The following is a 27352-nucleotide window of genomic DNA, read 5'->3' on the forward strand; positions in this document are numbered from 1 at the left end:
CCTTAGTGAATGGATGCAGGAGTAGTCAGTCTACCACCTGGGGGCTTTTCAACTATTTAAAGGGTACTTAGTGAAAATACTATGCACACATACTACAGCACATACATCTAGCCATTATTCATGAGAGTCACATAGAATGTTACATATACCATATAATTTCTGGCAGCTGCTTATGGTAGACTATGGCCTATGGCATAGGGACAGTCACACAAGTTCAGCCATGACCAGCTTGATGAGCGATTAAGCAATAAGATATTCACTACTGACAAAATAGTCTGAACCTGACTGTTGTAGTGATAGGTGTATCAAACTGCACATATGATGAAGTCAAGTAATTTGGGATACTTCCTGATAGATCACAAAAAAACCTTTAAAGGAACACGACACCGTTTTATGAAATTGGGTTATTCACCATCTCCCTTAGAGTTAGATAAGTGATGTTTGTCTCTGTGCATGCATTATCTTAGTCTGGCAGCAAACTACTATAACCATCTGTTAGCCTATATACTGTATATGTGGCACAAGATTTTTTATTTAATATGGCAGTTTTACACTGAAAAATGTCCAGATTTTTTTTGTTTGTCACAATTTACTTGATGCATCAGATTGTCACTTTAAGCCCTTTCCCATAAAACTGATAGTGTACTGTTAATATATTTTATAACAACCCTAACCTCATCCATAAAATGTCACATCATACAAGCATGTTTTGTGTTGAATCCGTGTTTAAGCTGAAGTGCTCTTATTATCGTCAACACAAAATTAACATGCCAAGTGATTTTATTGCAAATTCTGGGTCTAGTGTTTTTTTTTAGTTTTTTTTTTTTATCGTAACCCCTATCCTTGTTATCACAGACCAACCAAAATTATTGTTCCTAAAAAAGGGCAGTGTAGTTACCATATAATAACATGATCAACCTACTGATTGGCTTTTAATACTTGAAGGGACCAACGTTATTTGTCCCATTTTACCTGATGTCAATTTATCTGACTGCAAAGTTGCTTAAACGTTATCTGAAGGAAGCTTCATTCACAAAACAGAGTTATTCCCTAAATTAAAGAATTCCATGTTGCCTACAGCATAGGCTATCACACCCTGCATTGCCACAATGCAGTATAGGCCTAGGGCCTATACCTACCTGTTCAATTTTTACTGTAGAATAATTACTTAACTGCTTCTCAAGGCAATGTACATGGACAGCAGAGACATTGTGGTCTAACAGTCTGCATTATGCTTCTAGAGTAGCCTGTCCTGGAACACACCTGTGTGTGCCTCGATGGGCCGAAGCTGCCACCGGCCATCTACATAAACGAATGGGACATATATTGACAGCCTGTCGTGAACGATCGGTCCTAGCTGCAGTCTACGGGAGCAGGCTGCTACAAATCAAAACTGAGTCTGTCTGGGTCCATTTCATCACAAGCCACTGGCCATCCTCTTCACATGTGCATAGAAAACATCACATAGCCCAAGCATGGCATTAACGGTCGACTTTGCGGTGGAGTCATCACAAATATAGACTAGCAGAAAACAAAAAGACAGAAAGATGGATTAGCCTATTTTTTTTTCTAAATAAGTTAGGCCTACCTTGTATGCTTTCATGTCCTGGTAAACCTGTATACAATATAGTGAAACGTACTAAATAACATTTTATGATTTCTGAAGTAACTGCAGTGGTTTCTGTCATCTTTGGTGGGTAACCCTGTCCTTAAAGGCTGTTTCTTGTAGTCTACCCTTTACGCATGTTGTTTTTTGTAGGCTATCATATGGCACGCGCACTGTTCCTAAAAGAACTACATATCCCGATAGCTTCACTCGAACTTCCTGTTTTTGTCACATGATTTCACTTACCGTTCTCAGTCTGCGGGAGTGTTATGCTAACAGCATCATAGCATAGTTTTAACATTTTATCGAGTTGAATTATAATCGGTGACAGATCTGACAGCAGTCTGTTGATGTGCATATTTCGCAAATCTGCGTACGTACGCAGCTGCCGCTTGGTCAAGTAATATTCATAGAAAATATGTCGGAAGTGGAGGAAAAGGAAAAGGTATGCAGCTGTTCTACTAATATATCTGTAAGATGAGACGAATACAAACCCTGATGTAGCCTACATTTATGTATTACGTATTTGATGAATGTCCTATCTATAATGCCCATGTTTCAGTTGTCCGACTAAACATAGAAGGGCACTGTGGTTAGGCTACTGCCCATTGCTGTATTGCTAATTGATGTGGCTTGCTAAATTCAGACAGTCAGAAACAGTTTATTTTATTTTAAAAAGCATTGGTTATGCACTTGTTTACTTACTGGTTCCCTGGAACACGTGATTCTTTTTACAGTGCGGAACTGCTGAGATGTAGCCTGCATAATCTGAATTCGAGTTGGGCCTTAATGATCGAATGCTTTATGTTATGGTTTCTATGCCTATCTCTAGGCAATTTGTTGGTGTTAAGCACTGGCAAACTGACTTGTCACTCTTGTTTCAGGGAAGGAAATCGAGTGAGGAATCTACAGATGATTCTGAGGTAAGAGGCATGGTTTCAGATTGTAATTGGAGTAGGCCTAACTAGTCACATACAGCCTTTTTTGTTATATCATAGAGGTTGTATTTTGTTCTGGCTGGATTTAGATGACACTGTGTGACACATTTCTCTTTGGACTCCAACATTTTGTGCAACTTTGTAGTGAGTTCAGTGAGTTTTATAGGACAATTCCATCTCCCCATCACATAATTTGTGTCTCAGTGAACAGCTGAGGGCTAGGCTAAACCCTAAAGTAATGAAGTGTTTTAATGAACTATAATAAAATGTTTCAACTGTTGAATGAAACATGTGAAACCTCTTTCAATCAGGTGTGGTAAAAATGAAATTATGCCTAGAGCCTTTTTTTTTCATTTTGGATGTAAATCATTTCTCAAATGTTTTATCTATGCAATATTTGGTTCACTACAGCAACCAAGATGACGTTCAGCCTCAGTAATATGAGCCTCAGTTTAAATCTAGTTGACATTTACATGACAATATCAGATATAGCTTACTATCTCTGATTTCCTTGTCAAGTCAGTCAATTACAAAGCTAAACAATAGCAATGCAATAAGGCTAGCTTAGTTTCTCTCAGAAATAATTCTGCTGAATTTCTCTTTCATGTTACAGTATATTCATTTCTCCACACACAATTAACAGGGAAAAGCGAAGCAGATTATCCACAATTAGGTGGCATGTGTTTTTACCATACACAGGACTACTAAATATAATATGTGGATTTCAGTATAGCAGTGCAGTATGCCATGTCTGCGCATCGGTAAATAAAATATAGCGTGTCAGTCTGCAGAGAGAGCTGCGCCTGTCTTTAAATGATCCAGGGAATGAAATGTCAAGAAGACAGCAAACAATTCCACCCGCTCTCCTTGAAGGGGGGGGGGGGGGAAGCTGAATGAATAAATAAAAATACAAAATAAAATCTGGCCTAGCAAATGACATCTCTCTCTCTGTGGAAGTATGCTCCCTATCTTTTCTCCATGGGTAGCCCCATGCACACACACACACACACACACACACACACACACACACACACACACAAATATCTATAAAGAGAGACAGACAACACGGACTGCATGATTGTACACTCACTCAGAGTGGCTCCCAGCCCCCGTTTATTCGGGGCTCTATTGTCGAGCCATACTGTCTCAGTTCACTCTCTCAATAGGCTTGTCAGTCGGTGGAAAAGCTGGTGTGATTTGTGCCCTGTCCCCCCCAACCCCATCCTACCCACCCTCTTTGGATCGCCAGGCACCTGCAGGAAATGTATTGTGGGTCTTCTTGTGCTTACCTTTCACAACACACTCATACACACTGATTGTCAGTGAAGAGTCGCCATTATTGGTCCGACAATAATAGACACTGGATACAGAGCCCAGTTGGTGTTTTCTTTTTGGCTGGTGTTGGAGCATTTGAGTTGCCCACCTGAAATGTTGGGGTTACAATAAAGATGTGCCATTGCAGAAAATAGGGGTTGGTGGGGGTGGGTGGGTGACGGTCAGACATTCAGTGGAATGAGAAGCCAATCTTCCCTGGTGCTAGTGCGGTTATTAGTTTGAGCTTGCCTTCTGAGCCTTGCTTTTCATTGTGGCAATGCAACATAGAGAGAGCATTTTAACCAGTGAACCAGAGAGAGAGAGAGAGAGAGAGAGAGGGAGAGAGAGCAAGAGGGATAGGGCCAGAGACAGAGACAGAGTGATAAGGAAAAAGAGTGAGATTGTGGAAGAGAGACAATGCTGGCAAAAGAGAGAGAAAAGAGAGGGAGAGAGAGAATGAAAGAGAGAGAGAGAGAGAGAAGTGTTTGGCTGGTCACACCACGCCTGGGAAGGGGCAATTAAAGCGCGCCCAGCCTTCATCCCACGCTCCCCAGGGCTCCAATTAGAAGCGGCAGGAAGGACAGCACAACACTCCGTTACCACGGCGTTAGCTGCCGCGGCAACACTAACAAGAGGCAGAAATTATGGGATATGAAACGGAGCCATTTCTCTTCCACCCCTTTCCCCTCCACCACCACCATTCACCACCACAACCCACTCAACCCTCACAGTGTTGAAAGTTTGTTTGGGACTCCCCCCTCCCTCCCTCTCCATCCTTCCCCATTCCAACTATAATGGCTTTGTAGACCATGACAAATGTCCAAGCATTACAGATTTCACATCTGGAAGGAACAGGAAATGGCTTGGGGAGTTGAAAGGAGAGAGCGGGGAGAAACACTTTCTTTATCTAACTAGCGAGTCCTTATTATTTTATGTGGAAGATTAGGTTTCTGGGGGTTCATTTCTAGAAGTTCCCTCATCACGGGGCCAACTTCGCACAAGTGAAGCCAGGAGGCTCTGATAAAATCAGCCTACTTTAGGAGCGTTAAAGTGGTCAGAGAGAGGGACCGCGTTTGAGGGAGAAAATGCCAAGAAAATGCAGCATCACCTATTATGGGAAGCCCAGGCCTGGACTTTGCTGAAGTCAACACAATGCAAACCCTATGGGGTGGAGTGTGAAACAGCCATAAAGGGATAAAGGCATTACTTACGCTGGGGAATGTGCAGCCTGGGGACAGATTTGATCGAGGTGCTCGGAGGAACAGAGTGTAATTCTTCCGTGGCATTGCTCACCACTCGAACTGGCCAGGCTACAGGGCTAATAGAAAGCCTAACTCTGAGAGAGGAAGGGGGAAAAAATCAACCACGCAGGTCAAATCCAGAGAGGTGATCAAAGCATTGAGAGGTTATTTGAGAGATTGATGCCTCTTTCCAGGCGGCCTCCAAAATATTAAGCAGGCTGGGTTCTAAAGTGGGTTGAGGTCAACATTTTAGCTGCCAGTTCTACTTTTAAATTTTCTGTCTTATTAAGATTAGTTGGAGCCTGGACTAGGTTGATCAGATGGAGATAAATTAGATATAGTTTACAACCTGAAATCCATCAGCATCGTAATGCCGAAAAACATCAAAGGGTAAGGTAAACGGTTCTAAGCAGTTAATAAACACATAACGCTATTTCGTATCATTTAGCAACTAGAAAAGCACTGTGAGAGCTCAGACCTCCGCCAAGTGAAAACATAACCGCCTACTGGATCCAGAGGGTGATACGGATCACTCTCAAAATCACTCCCTAATCGTTTCTTCCTTCGGTCATTTCAGACCTTGCCTGAACATTTCATCGAAATCCAGCCATAGCTTTTTTGAGTTATCTTGCAAACAGACAAACAAACAAACCCAGATGAAAGCATAACTTCCTTGGAGATACATGAACAAACATAAACAAACATGACATAGTCCATCTTAATCAGCCTTTACAGCTGAATGGTTGCATTGTGACGCTCTTCTGAAGCTAAAGGTAAAGGTGATTTATATTTAGCAGACTCTTTTATCCAGAGCGACACAGATCCGCAACAGGTGTGTGTGTGTGTGTGTGTGTGTGTGTGTGTGTGTGTGTGTGTGTGTGTGTGTGTGTGTGTGTGTGTGTGTGTGTGTGTGTGTGTGTGTGTGTGTGTGTGTGTGTGTGTGTGTGTGTGTGTGTGTGTGTGTGTGTGTGTGTGTGTGTGTGTGTGACGTGTGTGTGTGTGTGTGTGTGTGTGTGTCTACCTCTCTATGTCCCCATAGGAGGAGGACAGCGAGGAGGAGCCTAAACTGAAGTATGAGCGGCTGACCAATGGGGTGACAGAGATCCTCCTGAAGGATGCGGCAAGCTGCATGACAGTTCATGATAAGGTACGAGAGGACCAATCATTAAGCAGCTTGCTGTGGTCACCCTATCAATATCCACTGTGACTTTATTCAAAATCGTATCATCCGGGTCATTTATAATTCAACAGAAGATAATCACGGACATTTCATGTGACATTTCAGAGTGATATGAAGTTTGTGCACCTGATTTTTGAAAGTAAATCTAAAGCAAATCTTTAGAGGACCAGACTGGTCATCCCATGTTCTTCACGTGCACATTGTTGAGGAACTGCATTGTGGCCCTGTTGATCACTGATGCCTGTTTTACCCAGACTAGTACTGTTGATCACTGATGCCTGTTTTACCCAGACTAGTACTGTTGATCACTGGTGCCTGTTTTACCCAGATTAGTACTGTCGATCACTGATGCCTGTTTTACCCAGACTAGTACTGTTGATCACTGGTGCCTGTTTTACCCAGATTAGTACTGTTGATCACTGATGCCTGTTTATGTGGTCAGTAGCTCAGTACTGTAATTGCCCCACGCATCTTCCATATCCTCCTTTTCCTTTCTTACAGGTGCGCCTGACTCATTTTTCTCCCATAATTCCAATCTGGCCAGCTGTGTCCATCTTTGTTTCATCTCCTCCTCTAGTCTTATTTTCTGTCTCTGGTCAGACGTCTTCCTTTCTCTTTTTCCACACACCCCTTTTCTCCCTCTCTCTCTTTTTCAAAAGCTGCATTCTTTTATTTTTCCCTTTTTCTTTCCTGTTTTTGGGGGGCGGAGGGTTCTGCGGCGGATGGCTAATCGCCATGGCACCGGGTGCACTCATGCACGGCTGCGCTGGAGGAATAGTCATACCTAGTTATGTCTCCTCACCTGATGTTTTATTAACCGCTATTGATTTTTATTCTTTTCCTCTCCACTCCCTGGGGATTCTCCTTACTCCTTTTTTACCCTTCTCTCTCTCCTCTCTCTCTCTCTCTCTCTCTCTCTCTCTCTCTACTCTCTCTCTCTCTTCTCTCTCCTCTCTCTCTCTCTCTCTCTCTCTCTCTCCTCTCTCTCTCTCTCTCTCTCTCTCTCTCCCTGCTCTCTCTCTCCCTCTCTCTCTCCCACCACCTCAGCCACGAGAAAGCAACCTTGCACGAGTAAAAGGCACAGTGGGCCTGAATTGGCGATGAGCCCCTTCCTTTTCGCTCTCCTTCGATTGTCCTCTTCCTTTTCTCTCTCTCTCTCTCTCTCTCTCTCTCTCCCTCCCTCTCTCCTCCCTTACACACACTTCCTTCAGTTTGTGCACCCTCTCCTGCCCCCTCACTGCACTCATTTCCTCACTCCCCCCCCCCCCCCCCCACACAAACATCCATCACACAAGTCTCTCTCCTCACACACACACACACACACACACACACACCTACAAGCTCCACAAACACATGGCAGGCGACGCCCACATTGGCCTAATGTTGCCTCATATTTGAAGTGCTCAAGAATGGGAATTTAATGTGAGCCCCTCGCAGCAGTAAATCCCTTTAAGGGCGACCGCGAAGGGCCGGCCCATGCTGCCCGCTTCTTTTTATTTTATTTTTATTTTTATTTATTTATTTATTTGGGCCTGATTTTATTTGAAGGAGATTGCAGGTGGGGGTTCTGTTGGACATGCTTGACTGTGCCTGTAAATATAAGCATTTCATTATAGACTGCACTGAAGCATGGGGTGTGTGTGTGTGTGTGTGTGTGTGTGTGTGTGTGTGTGTGTATGGGGGGGGGGGGTACTTGCCACTTCCCACTTGCCACACCTAGCGCGGAAAACAGGCAGGATGGGAGTGGGAAGAGTGTGTGCGCATATATTTGTATGTGAGAGACGTGTGTGTGTGTGTGTGTGTGTGTTTGTGGTTATGTGTATAAGTGTATAAGTGCTTGCATACATGTGTGGCTATGCGGACATGCTCTTGCTTTAAAGCCGAAATGACCATTCCCAGTGTTGTTGGTGGGTTTTTTTTTTCATTTCATTTCTTTTCCCCCCATCCTTGTGGTGGCGTCCCGTGGTGTGTGAGGCAGAGGCTGAGCGGCGAGGCTGGGTTTGAGGGTCCCGTGGTGTGTGAGGCAGAGGCTGAGTGGCGAGGCTGGGTTTGAGGGCCACGCTGGGGGCTGATGGGTTGGAGGCCCAGCCTCTCTACCCTCCACAGGGTGGAACCTCCAGTGGTCAGGGGCATTAAACCAGCCGCAGCATGCGGTCGCCGACATAATGGCATGCAGGTTTTGTTTGGTTGTTTGTTTGTTTGTTTGTTTGTTTGTTTGTCTGTTTGTTTGTGCATTGGCATTTAGGTTGACAAAAAAATAAAAAAAACAATTCCCCTGTTGTACGAAGAGCAAAGGTTGTAGCCTACAAATCTTTTTTTTTTTTAATGATTTTCACTGGTCAATTTTGCTGTTTGTGTACCTAACTCACGTTTGTCAATTTGCTTTTTAAATAAAGTGCACATTTTTGACAAAAAACACTCATAAACAGGCAAGGTGCAATGGGCAAGGTCCGTAGCGAATAAATTATGTTGAGGCACTTGAGTCCCCCCCCCCCCCCCCCCCCCCTCCTTAGAGGAAGAGAAAGTGCCATTTCACACAGCAGTGCACCGATAAATGGGGTTTTCCGTCCCCTCGCAATTTCACACTTTTTGCCCCAAGGGTCTAGCCTCCCCTCCCATCTCCACCTGCCCACCCACCCAAATCTCACCGCGAGCCTCCATCTCTAATCCCTCCCCGACGAAGCAAACCTCTTAAGTCTCAAATATATGCAAAATGCTGAACGTCTCCCAACCTAATTTGTCTAATATATCTCCTCTCTCTCTCTCCCTCTCTCCCCTCTCTGCAGTTCCTGGCGCTTGGCACGCACTTCGGGAAGGTTTACTTGCTGGATGTCATGGGAAATGTCACTCAGAAGTTTGAAATTGTAAGTTGTGGTTGGACTCTTACCAGAGTTTCACCTTTTCTCACTTTGGCCAGACACACTGTCTATATAACTTCCCTAAAGGCGATTGGGGATGCTTAGACATGTGATACTGCAGTGTTGCCTTTCAAAACCTATATTGACTTTTTGTTTAGTTGTCAGTTATCTTGGTCTTTGCCTCAACTCTCATCTTTGAGTCATTTTTATCAAATTGGACAAAAGGACAGGCCACAGCAGAATTATGAGGCAGTCTTCGCATATTCAGCTTCACACGGTGGTGTGTTTCTTTGTCGATGTTCGTAATTGACATGACATGTGGAGTTGTAGTGTAACGGAACATGGTACCGGAGCGGGCCCGAGCGCTTCTGGGAGAGTTCTCACCTGCAGCACAGGTGTGCGGACGAGGCGGTTGTCAAAGCCCGTTATTTGTGCAGGCTTATCTGCGAGTTTGTTCTGACTTCTCTGACACGGGCCTCACGACGCCTCGAGTTCTGCTTGGTCCGGCGTGACTTGTCAACTCCTGTCTTTCCAGAGTTCGGTGAAGATCAATCAGATCAGCCTTGATGAGAGCGGTGAGCACGTGGGGATCTGCTCTGAGGATGGGAAGGTAAGTTCTCTCTCTCTCTCTTACTCTCTCTGTCTCTCTCTCTTACTCTCTCTCTTTCTCTCATTCTCTCACTCTCTGGCTTCTTGACCTTCTGCACTCTTTGCCTTAAAGGTGACTGACAGCACCACATCCTATTGTGCTGAGAAGGATGCCAGCTGCTAGTCTCCCACTCTAAAACAAACACTGCCTTTAACGCACTATTCCAGCATCCTCTTTTAAATCCTCTCAAACAATCAACAACAGGTTCAGCAACGAGAACAAAAACACATTACATATATATAGTGCTTTACCTAGATACCCGAAGCGCTTTGCAGGGAAGGGAGATGTGGGAAGGGGCTCAACACCCAAATTCCACTTTAACAGCATTTTTCATCAACAAGAGCTTTTCAAGCTCAGGTTGTCCACCACCGATGCTCCGTTTTGGGGTTATATATCATCGCACAAAAGTAAGGCCTTGGGAAACTTGCATGCATGTGTGTGTGCTAAAGAACCAGTACCTCCGCCTCATCTCACCCCCCTCCCTCCCTCCACCTCCGCCTGCGATCTGTATCATGTTTCTCCCCCCTGAAATCCCCTCATTGATCTGTACCTGGCTGTTATCAGGCCTCGTCTCCCTGATTACGAGCCCCCTCCCGGGGTTAGCCTCGCTGCAGATATGTGCACCCGATAGCGCCCTCCGCTAGTCCCACGAGCACAAAACAAGATCTTGTCTCGCCCGACGCACCTACGCCAATTAAAATCGATGTGCTGAACATTGTCCGCCCTCATGCACTGTTAACCTTAACCCCCGATTGTACCTTAAACGCCGATGGCGGCGATAGGCCAAACGTTGCAGCTTTGAGGGGAAATACAGACCATGGAGTCGCATAGAAGGAGGGAGCCGTGTTTTTGAAAGAGTTCAACTTTTTTTTTTTTTTTATGTTGGCCTCAAACTGGCGTTTGTTAAAAATACATGCAACTCAAAAAGTAGACCCCCGCAAGTCACAGTTCAGGATTTTTCCATTTCTGTCCTCTTGGGACTCTTGGGATAGGCATGTTGAGCATGATTATTTCTTTTCAAAAGAGGGCGACAAAAGGAAGCGTTAAGTGTTCTCTTTAAAGTTACCTTTAGCTAGTTGACTGGTCAGTGGGGCCACAGATGGGGGCAGGCTTTCGGACGCCTCCTGTTCAGTAATTGGCCGCTCAGTGGAGACCTCGCCACTTAAAGACAAAATCCCTCCATGGTACGAGAAGGTGACGCCTCTGGCTAACAAGCGAGTTTTTCCCCTCCTTCTAATGACTCTGAAACTATAATAATGATGTTTGCACTTCAAGTCAAGTCAAGTCAAGTCACGTTTATTTATAGAGCACTTTAAAAAACAACAAATACAGCTGACCAAAGTGCTGAACAAAACCAAGCTAAAATGACTAGATTAGACAAACACATAGGACAACAAAAAGATAGACATAAATAAACAAACAACAAGGACAACAGAGTGACTAAGACAGAAGAATGCAGATCAAATAAAATAAAATAAAATAAAATAAAATAAAATAAAATAAAATAAAATAAAATAAAATAAAATAAAATAAAATAAAATAAAATAAAATAAAATAAAATAAAATAAAATAAAATAAAATAAAATAAAATAAAATAAAATAAAATAAAATAAAATAAAATAAAATAAAATAAAATAAAATAAAATAAAATAAAATAAACCTACTTCAGGTTCACTATTTCTGCACTCCGCTCCTAGCTTTGCACAGCGCTGCAGCTATGAGCTGATGCACCGAATGGCCCCCGTATTCTATGTCATCCATCTGTCTTAAATAGACCACGCTGAAAACTAATGAGTCAGCAGCTGACCCACCTCATCATAACACTTCCTGCTCGTGTAAAACTAGCAGAGGCGAAAACGAAGCCAGAGTTATCTATGTTGGGTCAGCTATAAAAAAGTATTTGAATGAGACACCCTGGATACCAACGTTTTAAAATATTCAGAGCACCCGAAGCTTGAACTTTCTTGGGAAAAATGCACTATGAGCAAATGTGTGCCATCTTCAAGGCTTGCTGCTTCTTTTCTCCAAAGAAAACATGATGATTTTTTAATCAGTAATATCATTTTGCCTTTGCACTTGATATTACACACATTATTGACTTAGATTTTTTTTATTATTAAAAACTGATCTGTTAGTTTAGTGCATCAGTCAGGTATAATGAACTATCACTATGATCATTTAATAGTTGTGCACGGTAGGCTTCATAGCTCATCACAATACCCTTAACATAAACAGTCTTAGTTTTACCTATAAAATACTTCAACAACAACATCAATGCGGACACAGCATGCTTTACCGCTAAGCAAACAGATCAAATCTGGGAAGGTGCGAACAGTGACTGGAGACTTTTCACTACGCTTTTTTCAGATGTAATATTTCCCATCACCTCCATGACATGTTTCTCATTCTTTCCTCACAGGTCCAAGTTGTGGGTTTGTATACACGGGAAGGTTTCCATGAGAACTTTGACTGTCCTATAAAGGTATGTCATTTGAATCCAAGTAATTACCTTTTTTTATTCCAATTACTGTTAATTCAAAAGTAAAATAAACCCAATTGTCATACACGGCATTCAAGTCGGTCCATCACTTGTTTTTGAACATTTTCACACCCATTTTTTGAAGGTAGTGAGAATAGTGTTCTACCTTAGCTTTGGGCATAGCACAATGTTGTTGTGTTGTTGTGCTGTTATTGTTGTTGTGGTTTTGGCGTGGCCTACTGATGTTCACCTACCGTGTCAGTCTCTGATCTGCTCGTCTTCTCCGTAGGTGGTGGCTCTCCATCCGCAGTTCAGCAAATCAAACAACAAGCAGTTTGTCACCGGGGGCAACAAGGTGAGTCTGAAGAGCATTCCACGCCGCGTACCTGGAGAGCTTGGAAGCTCTTGTGTTCTAACAGCAGGGAGCAGGGGTGGTAAACTCTGTACGTTTTCAGTCCACAGTGGGGCATTTTCTGAACACTCATCTGCACAAATGTGTACACTTGTGGTGTTTGCATGAACCCCCTCAGCCACTTCAAGTGGATCTGCTCTTTCGCTCCGGCCAAAGTGATGCCTGACTTTTTGTGTGTGTGTGTGTGCTCCGCACCATGATGAAGGCTTTATCTTTGTGGAATTTATGTTGGGTTACATCCACTGTTTCACATTTTCCCTCCAATTTTTGCTCCTTTTTTTATCTCTCCCCTTTATTGTGAATTGTTCTCACTTTTTTTTCCCTGTCGGGAGACGTGAAAGGCTCTTACCATGTCGTCCTCTTGTCGAGGCTGATCTTTTAGTGAGAGTGGCCCATTTTCCCCAAAGTGCTGTTCACCAGAGAGGTGTTGTCTCCCGAGCACAACAAATAACAGTCATTACCCAGATGACCCCGTAGTCTCCAAACATGTAGACCACACTTCATGGCCAGATTCTATACAAATAGCAGGTTGATTCGCTTGGATCTGCAATTCAGCCTGAAAAACGCCAAAGGACATCCTTGGACACTACACTCAAAGTTTATTCATAGATGTATCGTTCTTTTTGTTTCTGCCTTTTCTTGCCTCTCTCTATCTGTGTCTTCATTTTATTGTTTATGTGTGAATGCCCTTTCAAAGAACATTTGTAATTTTGATAGAAATAAGCTTGGTCGTGTTTAAACCTCTAAACTTGACCAGGCACATGTGTGCCACAGTATATTCTAGTATATCATCTTTAGTCACAGGCCCTACATGAAGGCACATGAAGCCATTCATTCAAAAACACAGATATGCTGGCAAACTTGACTGAACACATTCGGGACGTTTTGACTAGTTTTGATGTGGCAAGCCCTGTATTGAGTCCCCCTCATCATATCAGAGGACAATCCACCTCTCAACTAGGACGATACCCCCCCCCCCCCCCACAACACCCCTCACCCTGTCCTTCTGCCCCCCACCTGCCCCACGTTCCCCCTTCCGACCCCTCCGACGCGCCTTGAGTCCTAATGGAAGCCCCTCAATGAGCGCTCCCCGAGCCTCTCCTCTCAGCCGCCCGCCGCCTGACTCCAGTCCCCTTCCTGCGGCTTAAGGCTCCCATAATGCACCCTCGCCACGAAAATCAATAAGGCTTCGACTGAAGACACATCTTGTCAAAGGCAATTCAATTCGGTCGGCGCTGGCCCCACCGAGTGTCATCCCCTTCATACTGCGTGCTGTGATCTGTTAACATAAGAGCAGAATGGAAGCCACATTGAAGGGTCTTCCATTTTCAATTCTTTTCTTTCTTCCTATCTATCTCACTCACTCACTCCCTCTCTTTCTTTTCTTCTCGCTCTTAGTATGTTCCACCCGCTCGACTGTAATAAGAGTTTGTGTATGTCTTTGAGACCACTGTGCCTCTCGAGGTGTCTTTTTGCCATTGTGGCTATTGCCATTTCCGTCAGCATTTTTCCTCTCTCGTGGGTGAAGGAGACATTATCATAACCCTCTGAACCCTCTCCTCAAAAGAAAAGAGGAAAGAGGCTATCATATGTCTGGCTTCTCAAAGTGTATCTTAAGATTGTAATGCTTAAAGAAATGGGCCCTCACTAAACAGAGTTTCTGAAGGGGGCTACAAAGACGTGAAAAAAAAAGAGAGAGAACACCTTCAGGAAATTCAAGACGCGTACATTGTGACACTTGCATACCACAGCCCAAAGAGGAGACTGGATCCAATTTCCGTCAATGTGTAATAGAGAAATACTTCTCCCAGGATCAGAGTGTGTCCCCAATTTGTGTAATGTCTCATCCAGCTCTTAATTAAAAGCTAAGTAACCTAATATCTGTCGGCGCAGCGACTTTGTGAAGACGGCGGCATACCACACTTCATCCCAGGGTTTTATTGACACGCGATACAGGAGGACTTGTCTTGTTAAAAGCACTTACCGTTCCATTTGGGTAATTAAGACACACTTGTCCAAAATGGATTTTCTGCCGGGAGCACAGCGGAAGAGGCCCTGCGGCTGAGAAACCCAAGCAGGGTCGTCCGTCAGCTGTGCTCTACTGCCCTCTCATGGTCAAAGAGGGTCATGTGGCAAAGCAGCTTCAAAATCACTTACATGGGAGATGCGCAGCAGGTTTTTTGTAGCTAGTTATTTAAAGACAGACATTTTGGCGACTTTTGTTATTGCTCATAGCTGATTTTAATTGTATCAAAAATACTTTCACTCTTACAAGCAATTTTCGCTTGTTTGAAAGAGCTTGTTTTAATGAAACACCATACCATACAAAATATTTGAACTGCCACTGTATTACTTTGTCCTTCTTACAATTGAACACACATTAATGCAATTCTGTCTGATGATTGTATGTTAAAGGCTGTGTATACTTGGTTGATGACGTGACTTTTGTATGTGCAATGTGTAGTCTAATGTTGTGGTTGTGTAATGCTGTGTTTTACAGCTACTGTTGTATGAGAGGAATTGGCTGAACCGTTGGAAGACGTCCGTTATACACGAGGGTGAGGGTAGCATCACCAACATCAAGTGGAGAGCCAACCTCATCGCCTGGGCCAATAATGTGGTACGCGGGGGCGCGGGACTGGGCAGAAGGGCATGGTTACACAGAAAAAGAGCGCATGTGGTCTTTGGACTTAAAGGAAATATATTCAGAAGAATATCTACAAACTTAACAAATTCTGGGATAAAGGGGTGCATCCAAGTACATTTCAGATATTCTTATCCAGAAGAATTGTTGAAGAATTGTGACCGCAAGTACCGTAATTTCCCAACTATTAGCTGCGGCTTATACATTGATTTTGCAAAATGTCTTCAGCCATGAGGTTAATACACAAGGGCAGTTAATGTGGTATTGATATGGTTTTGTTTCTTTTAACTTGCATAAATCAGGAAATTACAGTAAATTGATATGTGTGCCTTAGATTCAGATCAGTAGTGTTCATTACTGTAAGAACCAAGTCAATATAACATATCTACTAACTACACTACACACCTGTAGTGGGGTACTGGATGTGTAATGAGTGTGTATCCATCACAGGGAGTGAAGATCTATGACATCAGCACTAAGCAGCGCATCACCAACGTGCTGCGGGACAACACCAGTCTGCGGCCGGACATGTACCCATGCAGTCTGTGCTGGAAGGACAACGCCACCCTCATCATCGGCTGGGGCTCCTCTGTCAAGGTGTGTGCGTGTGTGTGCGTGTGTGTGCGTGTGTGCGTTTGTGTGTGCTTGTGTGTGTGTGTGTGTGTGTGTGTGTGTGTGTACAGTATGTGCGTGCGTGTGTGTGTGTGTGTTGCATGAGTGCCATTGCAGCATATTGGGTAGGCCTAACATCTGTATCTGTCAGAAACTGTCCAAACTAGGACTGTGATGGGACGTTCTTAACAAAGCACTTTGAAAAAGAAAATAAACTGTAATGTCGTCTCTTGTGCAGATATGTGCTGTGAAGGAGAGAGACCCCACGGAGATGCGGGACCTGCCTAGCCGCTACGTTGAGATCGGTAACCATCATTGACAGCTTTTTTTTTACATGTTACTCATGTTACTTTCGGGGAACATGGGAAGGCTAATGGAGGAAGTGATGTAACATACCTGTGTCTTGTGTTCCAGTGTCCGCCTTTGACACGGAGTTCTTCATCAGTGGCCTGGCTCCGCTGGCTGACCAGCTGGTCACCCTGTATTTTGTGAAGGAGGCATCAGAGCACATGGTGAGTGCAAACTAAAAGTCCGAGTTCATCAATGTGATTGTACATCAAGTCCAGACATTTAAAAATAGATAAAGATATAATAAATAATTCCATATAGTAATTTCCTGTGTATTAGCCGCATTGTGTATAAGCCACAGGACAGTGTTTTATGCAAGTTAAAGAAACAAAAACATATTAATACCATATTAAGCGGCCCCGTGTATTGACCTCATAGCTGAAGAAATGTTGCAAAATCAATGTATAAGTCACGGCTAATAGTTGGGAAATTACGGTAGTGACATCATCTGTGTGAGTTGGTTTGTCAGAGTGTGTTTGTGTGTGTCAGGAAGAGGAGTTCCGCGCGCGGCCACGTCTCGACATCATCCAGCCGCTGCCGGAGACCTGTGAGGAGATCTCGTCCGACGCGCTCACCGTCCGCAACTTCCACGACAACGAGTGCAGGGACTACCGGCTCGGTAGGGCTGCAGGGCACCGCACTGAGATGGGGACCAAGATAGGGACCAAAACAGGGATCCGGAGCCTCTGTGGCTACTAAAGAAATAATGCGGAGATGTATCCGTAACATGAAAATAAAGATGTCCTCAAAAGCAGTAGCAGATTTAATTGTAAACCATAGTGGCATATCCTTTGACATCTACATCTACAAATTACTAGTTCATGTGAAGAATGTGCATAGTAAATGGAAGTATTTGATATCTTGACCACATATTACCACCACTTGAAAAACACTTGAAAGAAGATATTGGGCCCTAATATAAATGCCGTATTTGATAATCAGTACAAAATGTACTTCTTAGTTTCTTAGGAGAAACCGGGTCACCGAGAACTGTCAGTACGAAATCCCCCCCCCGAGAACAACCGGTTTTACGTACGTAGCTCTAGTTGCTACAGTCAGCAGCTAATGCAGACCGGCGGCTACAATGGCAGCTCACGGACATGCCCCCTCAGAGTGTAGCACTGTACAGTAGCTGCCTGGCTAAAGCTCAGTGCTCCCATATGCCACACAATAACTTCCGTTCATGGACACTCTGCTCTTTGAGTGACTTTGCTCTTTACCCTACATTTACATTAGGGCCAATAGTGTTTTCACACCACTAGTTGTTATGAGCCTGTGAGTGTGTGCAGTGAAGTGACCTTGAAGTGACCTCTCCGAGGACTCGTCTCCTCCCCTGTGTCCACAGAGCACTCTGAGGGGGAGTCCCTGTTCTACATCATCAGCCCCAAGGACATCGTGGTGGCCAAGGAGAGGGACCAGGACGACCACATCGACTGGCTGCTGGACAAGAAGAAGTATGAGGTGAGTACAGAGGAGGCCGGTGTGGAGAGGGACAGTGCTGCCATGTTGGCTTACAGTGCTGGGGAATTCAGAAATATGTGGAGGATCTGGCAACGGCTTATGCCATTTATGTCTTGGTTAGTTGTACGTTTTATTTATTTATTTATTTATTTATTGTTATCTTTTCACCACAATTATTCTACTATATTTAGTCTTTATAAAGTCTATTTTTTACTGTAAGTAAGACTGTTGGGTACCGTTATGACAAACAGGATACATTAACTAACTTGTTTGTTTGTTTGTTTGTTTGTTTGTTTGTTTGTTTGTTTGTTTGTTTGTTTGTTTGGTTGGTTGGTTGTGTGCTTGTTTACTCCTCTAGGAAGCTCTCATGGCAGCAGAGATCAGCTTTAAGAACATCAAACGACATGACGTCCAGGTTTGAGATGAATCACTGTGTAACACAAGTAAGACGTTTTACAGCATTGGCGTTCTGTATAACAAGGCAGCTTATCCCTTTGACTATTCTTTTAGAAAATCGGGATGGCATTCATCAATCACTTGGTTGAAAAAGGAGATTATGACACTGCAGCCAGGTATGGAGAATTTCATTTCAAAACATACTGTATTCATGCATATGTCAATATATAATGATAGGAAACAGGACAGCGTACTCTACATTGTTGATTTGTCTGCTTGTCTTGCCATCTGCTTACAGGAAGTGCCAGAAAGTCTTAGGGAAGAACATGGAGCTCTGGGAGAATGAGGTGTACCGCTTCAAAACTATCGGCCAACTGAAGGTGAATTTACCTGCCCAGGCATTAAAATCACTTTTGGTGTCAAGGTTACAGTATATGCTTATCAAGTAAAGAGAATTTTACATCATTTGCAAACGATTCTGTTATTTAATGCTTAGTTCTGACACTAATTGAAAAAAAGAAGACTCCTTTTAAAAGACGGTGTCTCTTTTGTACTTTTTTAAAATGCGAAACTCCTTCTAACCCCCGTGCAGGCGATCAGCCAGTACCTGCCCAGGGGAGACCTGCGCCTCCGCCCAGCCATCTACGAGATGATCCTGCACGAGTTCCTCAAGACTGACTATGAGGTCTGTAGGACCATACGCATTTGACCATAGTCTTCGAAAGCCATTTGCCTGAACATTTTTCTAAGTCCTTACTGGTACAATGAAGTGTGCTGTAACATTTCAAAACAGTATTTCTGTAGTGCTAGGCAGGCAGCACCATGGTGGTTCTCCAGGCCAAACCGATATGTGTGTGTCTGTTTGTGTGTGTGTCTGTGTGTGTGTGGTTCTCCTTGACAGGGTTTTGCCACGCTCATTAGGCAGTGGCCTGGGGAGCTGTACAACAACATGACTATTGTGCAGGCAGTGAACTGCCACCTAAAGAAGGACCCCACCAACAGCACCCTGCTAACTACACTGGCTGAACTGTGAGTGAGGAGATGGGTCTGTCATCAGCGTGAAATACTAGAGATTTGCAATATTATTAGTAATCCCATGCTCATCAATTTTACTGTAGAAAGTATATTTTCATTGCTGGTCCTCACTGTTTTTAAGTTATACCTTAATTTCCCATCTATTTGCCGTGGCTTATACATTGATTTTGCAAATGTTTTTGTTTCTTTTAACTTTTACATTACATTACATTTGGCTGATGCTTTTTAACCAAAGCGACTTACAACATGGTAACTTGCATAAAACACTGTCCTTCGGTTTATACACAATGCTACTAATACACAGGAAATTACTGTATCTTACATGGCCATGTTTATAATGGTTCTGTTTGGTTTAATTGTTTGAAACCTTCCCGACCTTCTCCTGCTTCTTTCTCTTTCCCGCTCTTTAGGTACACATATGACCAGAGGTACGACCGTGCGTTGGAGATCTACTTGAGGCTCCGGCATAAAGATGTGTACCAGCTCATCCACAAGCACAACCTCTTCTCCTCCATAGAGGACAAGATCGTCTTACTCATGGACTTTGATAAAGAGGTGTTTACCCCCCCCCCCCCACAACAATTACATTCAACTCAATATGAACAATGTCATTATCCTAATTATCATAAACAAACTTGCAAATATTAAAGAGGTCTCATAAGTATTGCATAATTTATGATACGTACATACTATACATTTATGATGCGTATGAATGTTTAAAATGAAAATAATTATGCGATTTAAGGTCGCGCTCTAATTTTGTTACATATTTAACTGATACATATGTTGATGATGAATTGATAATTGAACCTTAACGGGATTTTAGTGGTGAAGCTCCTGCACTACTGTAAGTTCTAGCTGAACTGAACTGAGCTCTCCATCTCTAGTCAGCTCCTCTGCCCAAAGGAGGTGATCTTTCTCTGAATTAGAAGTCAAAATGGCAGGGGAGAGTGTAGCGTATAGCCGTGAGCCTCTGGAGATGTGGCATCTCCTCTCCTCTCCTCTCCTCTCCTCTCCCCCCACTCACAAGCCCAGCGTGTAATTATATTTGAGATGGAACACCTATGAGGTTGCAGGTCGCGCCTGTATAGATCTGTCCAGCGGATATATCAGCTCCTCTCCTCTCCTTTTTCAGAAAGCTGTTGACATGTTGCTGGATAACGAAGACAAAATATCAGTAGGTGAACCCAATGCCTTCTCATTTCTTGGCATGTTTTCTCTCCCTCTCATTCACTCTCTCTCTTTCTCTCTTCCTCCTCGTTTGACTGAATACCGGCATGTTTTTTTTTTTTTTTCTGTTTCCTCTCTTTAACAGACGGACAGAGTTGTGGAGGAACTGAAAGACAGACCAGAGCTCCTGCATGTTGTGAGTATAGAGACTTTTTTATTGGGCCATTAACATTTAAAAGAATTGTGTTATATTTGATTTAACCAGTGACCCATTGACATGACAAATAAATGAGAAGACAGCAACAGCCACATATTTATATGGTTATGTTTAAATTGGCTGAGAAGGGGTGCATTCATTTTATATTTTAAACGTTTGGCCTTCAGATATTGACTAAGTGTTTGAAATGAAAATGTCAGACATTTACTGTGTATGTACATCAGAATGCGATTACTTAAATCTTGAGACTTTTATTTGAAGATAAAGAGCTGGAAATTCTAAAAGCATTCAATTTAATCCCTCTTGTTTGGATCCTCAGTGTACAACATATCTAACACAGTATTTTTGCATGATCACAATTTTCACACTGTAAATTAAAATGTAAGGGAAACCCAAATAGACGTACTGTGCACTGTATGAACATCATTCATAAGAATCATGCAGCTAGAATGTTATCCGTCATCCTAGACGTTGCTTTGGATAAAAGCGTCTGCTAAATTTATATATGTAATATATATATATATATATATCAATGTCAATGTAATAAACTCAGGAGTGAAGTTATTTAGCATAACGGTTAAGCTGAGGTGGTCTCTCGGTCTGCAGTACCTGCATAAGCTGTTCAAGCGGGACCACCACAAGGGCCAGCGCTACCATGAGCGGCAGATCAGCCTGTACGCCGAGTACGACCGACCAAACCTGCTGCCCTTCCTGAGAGACAGCACGCACTGCCCACTGGAGAAGGTAACGCACGCCTCACGCACCATAAATATGAACGTAATCTCACTCATAATCACACACATAATCACACACACACACACACACACACACACACACAGATACAGTCTTTTGGAGACGGTAACACAAACACATGCTGTTACGCTTGGCTCAGTGCACAGTAAATTAAAGGGCAGGTTACACACACACACACACACACACACACACACACACACACTGTAAATAAGTTGATATATGATAGAATGTAAAGAACGTCAATAGAGCGGAAGATGAAACAAAAGTGAAGTGTCTGGAGCTGTGGAGCGAAATGGAAAACAAAAAGCCAAGAGAGAAGATGGGAGAACAGCCAGAGTGGAGAGAGAGGAGCTCTTATCCTCCTTCCAATCAGGAAGAAATCAACCACACCCGAGTACCACTTCACCTGCAGCAGAGAGATGGAGAGCCCAGGCTCACTAAGTGGACCAGGCTGAGGAAGGCCAGTTAGGGCTGTAACAATGGATGTCCTCCTCACTCTTGCACAAATTATTATTTTTTTGTCTGGAGAAGAAATGTCATAGAAATCACAGATATTGAAAGATAAAGCATTGTATCTATTTGAGGTGATTGTAAACTCTATTCTGGTGTGGACTAATTACGGAATGGGCTTTTGAAACCTCCTGGTTTACCTCAGTTTTGTTTTTGTGTTCCTTTTTAGGCACTCGAGATCTGTCAGCAGAGGAACTTTGTTGAGGAGACGGTCTTCCTTCTCAGTAAGCACAGACATTGCAACACTAGCCTTTTACCTTCATCATCATGCTATTGCCTAACTCATAACACAAAGGGAAAGCATAAAAGACCATTTTTGTGAACACATTTTTCCTTCATTTGGTAGTTAAGTCCTTGATGTGACGGCCGAACACCTAAGAGAGAAAAATGTATAGAACTGAAGTGAAAGATTACCTTTATACTTGGTGTTTGTCCTTGTGTGATGATTCCTTGATGTTGCTGCCCTCTGCTGGCAAGGTCTGGAAGTTACAATTGAAATGGGTGGTGTTCAGAATACAGTAACGCTGATAGGTTTAAGGGATTACAATTTAAATCATCACAACATGTTAGACAAGCTGTTTCAAACTCAAGTTTAAGTATTATTTGAACCACACCATGAAGCCTAAGTGGCTCATATCTCTTTCCTCTATTGATAGCCTAAATGGAAGAACCTCTAAGGGAATGTAGAATGTAAAATTTGTTTTGTTGTAGGCTAATATCCAGTCAGCATGTCTAAGATCAGTATAGGTTTTCATTTCTTGACAGAGTGGTCTGCAAAAAGGCATGTAACTCCCCTTGAGTTGTTGAAATTCATTTAAAAAAAAGTTTTTTAGCATATGTGAGGACAAAAGATATCTGGATCTTTGACAGAATAACACGTAACAGAGTAACATTGTTTCAAAGCCCTTAGGCTTATATATCAATGCATCCTCACTGTAAAACAGGCTGTGTTGTTGACACTATGGGCCATGATACAACATCACATGACCTCACATAACTGTTGCATCCACTGTTAATAAAATATAATACAATGGTAGTGTAATCCAAAGTATTCAAAATACGTGACTCACTTTGAGTAATCTATCAGCATATGTTACAAAATACATTTTATGTATTCATGTAGTCTGTAATCTGTAGTGGAATACATCTTAAACATATCCTTTCCAACGCCATCTGCAGGCAGGATGGGCAACTGCAGGCAAGCGCTGCAGATGATCATGGAGGAGCTGGCTGATGTGGACAAGGCCATTGAGTTTGCAAAGGAGCAGGACGATGCTGAGCTGTGGGAGGACCTCATCTCCTACTCCATCGATAAGCCACGTAAGACACAGAGACATATACAGTGAGGAGCACATGTATTTGATACCATGCTAAAACAGGAATATAAAATCATCATTTGACAATTGATCTTAATGCTTTAATTCAGAAAATGAGTAAAAATCAAACCGCCAAGGACACCAATTTTCTTTGTGATTGAAGAATGTATCGTAAATAGATAAATGTTTTCCTTAAATGCTAGGGGAAGGAAGTATTTGACCCCCTATGTAACCCTATGGGAATTTAACACATAGGGGCAGGCAGATTTTTATTTTTAAAGGCCAGCTATTTCATGGATCTAGGATATTATGCATCCCGATAAATTTCCCTTGGCTTTTGGAATTAAAATAGCCCCACATCATCACATACCCTGGACCATAGCTAGAGATTGGCATGGTGTTTTTTCCAGTGGGCCTATTAGCCTGTTTGATTTGCATTGAGCTCAATGAGCATCAAACAGGCTAATAGGCCCACTGGAAAAAGCACCATGCCAATCTCTAGCTACGGTGAAAGGTATGTAATGATGTGGGGCTATTTTAATTCCAACGGCCAAGGGAACTTTATCAGGATGCATAATATCCTGAATCCATTAAATAGCTGGCCTTAAAAAAATTAAAATCTGTCTGCCCCTATGTTAAACCTATGTGTTAAATTCCCATAGGGTTACATTGGGGGTCAAATACTTCCTTCCCCCTAGCATTTAGGAAGAACATTTATTTATTTACGAAACATTTTTCAATCACAAAGAAAATTGGGGTACTTAGCGGTTTCCTTTTTACTCAATTTTTTAATTAAGACATTAAGATCAATTGTCAAATGATGATTTTATATTCCTCTTTTTAGGCAACTTTAGCATGGTATCAAATACATTTTCTCCTCACTGTATATACTGTATATATATATATAGACATAATATACACCTATATATTCTACATACAGTATTATGATAGATAATATCCTAGTATCAATGCGGTCATTACGTTTTAAAACCACTTTTTTTTGTGAGATTTTTTGTTCCAACTTGAACTTAATTTGCGCAAAGCTTATTTCTGTTTGTGAAATACATATCAAAGAAAAACATGAATATACAGCCATATTGAAACAAAAGCATGAATGTACAGTTTTGTTTGTAGCACACATGAATGTGTAGCATTCATACATGAATCCACATTTTCCTCTTTTCTTACAGCCTTCATCACAGGACTGCTGAACAACATAGGCACCCATGTGGACCCCATTCTTCTCATCCACCGCATCAAGGAAGGCATGGAGATCCCCAACCTGAGAGACTCGCTAGTCAAGATCTTACAAGACTACAATCTGCAGGTTAGAACATCTCTTTCACTTGGACTCATTGACCGGTATCGCCTCAATGTTTGCATTTTTGTCAGTTTGCCTCTTAAAACAGCTCAGAACATTTATGAACATGAGTGTATCTAAAAAACTATCTACACCGTGCTTCCCTACATGTACATGTAATTAGTTCCATTTAAGGTCTCAAATGTGTGTGTGTGCTATTGTAGAGGCGCACTCTAAACAATTTGGAAAACCCCGTCCTAACCCACAGTATGGCTGTTTCTCCTCAGATCCTGCTGAGGGAGGGCTGTAAGAAGATCCTGGTGTCGGACTCCATGTCCCTGCTGCAGAAGATGCACAGGACACAAATGAAGGCCGTCAGAGTGGATGGTGTGGACGCCATTTTGTTTCTAATTTGTTATTCATACTTCTGACTCAACATTGTTATTCCTACGTTCTTAGATACAGATTACATGTTCGAAATAGTGTATTTTAGCATTAAAATGTCTAACGTCTCTTTTCCCATTGCAGAAGAGAACATTTGTGAATCTTGCCATACCACCATTTTACCATCAGGTATTAACCGACATCTACCGACTCTATCCTAACTAGACTTAACACATATCCACCACCATGGAATCCTAGTGTATACAAAGTGTTTGATATTGAGTATTAGTGTTGTTCTTATATGGTGAAAAAGAAAAATACATTTCAATTACATGCAATGAATTGATATATGTCCTGTGCTTCACTGCACAAGTGTAATATTCTAAACAGAATGTACTTTTATACAACTCTTTTGTGGAATGTTTTTACGGTTAAGGTTATGTTACTTTGTCCAAAGTTGTATCTGCTAGTAATGCCTGGTTGTGGTTGTGTTTCAGATACAGCACAGCCCTTCAGTGTGGTAGTGTTCCACTGCAGACACATGTTCCACAAGGAGTGCCAACCCTCTGGCGCAGTAAGACATGTTGTCCTCACACACTCATTTAGTCTCATTCCGTCTCATTCCAGCCTATACATTCACTATACATGACTCTTAACTTCCTTGTACAAGTTAAGACATCACCCCTTTCTCACAAATAATAAAAACATAAAAAAGTGGCTTCTAGGCCTACTTCAGGCAACTCTTGTATTGAGCGCAAAAAAGAGCGCATAGCCACTTTTTCAGTTTAGGGACATTTTTGACTTCAAGAGCACCCTGCATACTGGAGTGTACCGATCTCTACAAAGAGCACTCAGCTTTTTTCTCGTTTAATAAAAACATACTTTGAAGAGGCTATAGTCTCCCATGAACACGACATATATCTTACACTAGCCTACTCAAAAAAAGTCAGGGATATTCGGCTTTTGGGTGAAATTTTAGGATGAACCTAAAATCCACTGTAACCTTTACAGGTGAACTTAATGTAACCACCTCTAAACTTTTGAATGTGCATGCCCAACAGTTCAATGTTTAAGTACTTTCTGTATTGAAACATTACATTTCACCCAAAAGCCAGATATCCCTAACTTTTTGGGAGTGGTTGTACCATGACTCTTAATTTCCTTACAAATACGACTTGACACTACCCTTTTCCTTACAAATAGTAAGACACATAGTTTGAATAGGTTATAGTGTCCCTATGAACATTATAAATAACTCATTTCCGTGTATTCTCTGCTTCCCAGATTCCAGGGGTTCAGTTTTGCAACATCTGCAGTGCCAAGAGACGAGGGCCCGGCAGTGGCATCCTGGAGATGAAGAAATAGCTGGGGGGAGCGCATGCATTGCATCTACCCACGAGTCCTCTACAGACCTGACCTAGGGACAGTGCTCTAAAGCCTCCGCCTTCCTCATCGTCACCTGGAGATGGTTTCGGTTTCTCAGAGCTGTTCGCTGCAGTTCTGTGTCGTCGGTCCTGCTCGCCTGGCTTAACACCGTGATGTTTTAGGCCATGTTGGAAGTACTGCTTAATTCTGATCTGCAAACTAATGCTCATTATGCAAGTTTGGGTTCAATAATGTCGAGCGTAAAATCAACAGACATACATGCATTTTTTTTTTTTTTTTTTAACACTTGCACTATGAATGACCAATGTAACTAATTTAAGTCTTTGTCTTAACCTGTGTTGATGGTAATTGCGCATTATTTCTTTTTTCATACAGGCTAGATTGGCAGAAGAGCAGCAATATTCAGTATTTTCACCCATGACACTATTGAGTATTAACACTGCATTTGATATGCCATGCCAGCACGTATTTATTTTGCTTGAACTACAGCAGGAATTTACGGAGGCCCCAAAGGGACATAGTGAGAATTTGTTTTTTTCAGCTCCTATTGAGTTCCCTCACAATAGTTTTGCATTCCCTCGCAAATTCATGTATTCCAACGGAATGCGAAACTATTGTGAGGTAATGCAAAAGGAGCTCTTAAAATACTTTCCACCATGGCCTTTGACTTTATAAAAAAAAAATAATGTGTTAAAAGGTCATTAAAGTTCTATATCCATCATGTCCAAATTTTACAGTTAATGTCAAATATAAATCTGTAAATTTGTTTTTTTAGCAGAATGCTGTTGAATTGAATGCAATTACAGACTGTTTAACTAAAAGATGAGATTGCTTGTTGGAGTCCAAATAAATAGACCACAATATACTGAGACTGCTATCTTTTTTTTTTTTAATTATTAGGTTATTCTGTTGAATGAGAAGAACTGAATTATTAAAAGCTGAAAGAAAATAGCTCAGAAAATGGAAGCGCCGTGTTCCTGCAGAGCATGGCAAAGAAGCACAGGAGACCTGGAAAACTGCTTCAAACAGATATTATCAAAAATCTCTAACCAATTACTGAACACAGTGTACTTGATGAGACAGGCATTGGCCCACAAAGATGGCAGTCCATACAGTCCAGAAGTGCTGCAGCAGCTCCTAGTT

General features: G+C 42.3%; 1 protein-coding gene across 1 annotated transcript; it reads left to right on the forward strand.

Moving 5' to 3' along the window:
* The first annotated feature begins 1847 nt into the window (after nucleotides 1–1847).
* On the forward strand, nucleotides 1848–27068 carry vps41 (VPS41 subunit of HOPS complex). Its single transcript, XM_062521830.1, has 29 exons — nucleotides 1848–2051; nucleotides 2491–2529; nucleotides 6139–6246; nucleotides 9066–9143; nucleotides 9673–9747; nucleotides 12206–12268; nucleotides 12555–12620; nucleotides 15178–15297; nucleotides 15772–15918; nucleotides 16172–16238; nucleotides 16348–16445; nucleotides 16771–16900; nucleotides 17627–17742; nucleotides 18101–18157; nucleotides 18253–18314; nucleotides 18437–18518; nucleotides 18731–18823; nucleotides 19040–19167; nucleotides 19584–19728; nucleotides 20309–20350; nucleotides 20489–20539; nucleotides 21167–21304; nucleotides 21993–22047; nucleotides 23003–23143; nucleotides 24330–24466; nucleotides 24727–24826; nucleotides 24968–25012; nucleotides 25321–25397; nucleotides 26108–27068. The coding sequence occupies exons 1-29, from the start codon at nucleotides 2025–2027 to the stop codon at nucleotides 26186–26188; spliced, it is 2568 nt and encodes an 855-aa protein (XP_062377814.1). The 5' UTR covers nucleotides 1848–2024; the 3' UTR covers nucleotides 26189–27068.
* Nucleotides 27069–27352: the final 284 nt, after the last annotated feature.

The sequence above is a fragment of the Sardina pilchardus genome, chromosome 19 (assembly GCF_963854185.1).
Source record: "Sardina pilchardus chromosome 19, fSarPil1.1, whole genome shotgun sequence".
NCBI lineage: Eukaryota > Metazoa > Chordata > Actinopteri > Clupeiformes > Clupeidae > Sardina > Sardina pilchardus.

Excerpts from the sequence above, each read along its gene's own strand:
- vps41 (XM_062521830.1), top strand. The coding sequence starts at position 2,025 with ATGTCGGAAGTGGAGGAAAAGGAAAAG. Across the intron at positions 2,052-2,490 it reads AAGTGGAGGAAAAGGAAAAG|GGAAGGAAATCGAGTGAGGA; the intron begins GTATGCAGCTGT and ends CTCTTGTTTCAG. Across the intron at positions 15,919-16,171 it reads GCTGGGGCTCCTCTGTCAAG|ATATGTGCTGTGAAGGAGAG; the intron begins GTGTGTGCGTGT and ends TCTCTTGTGCAG.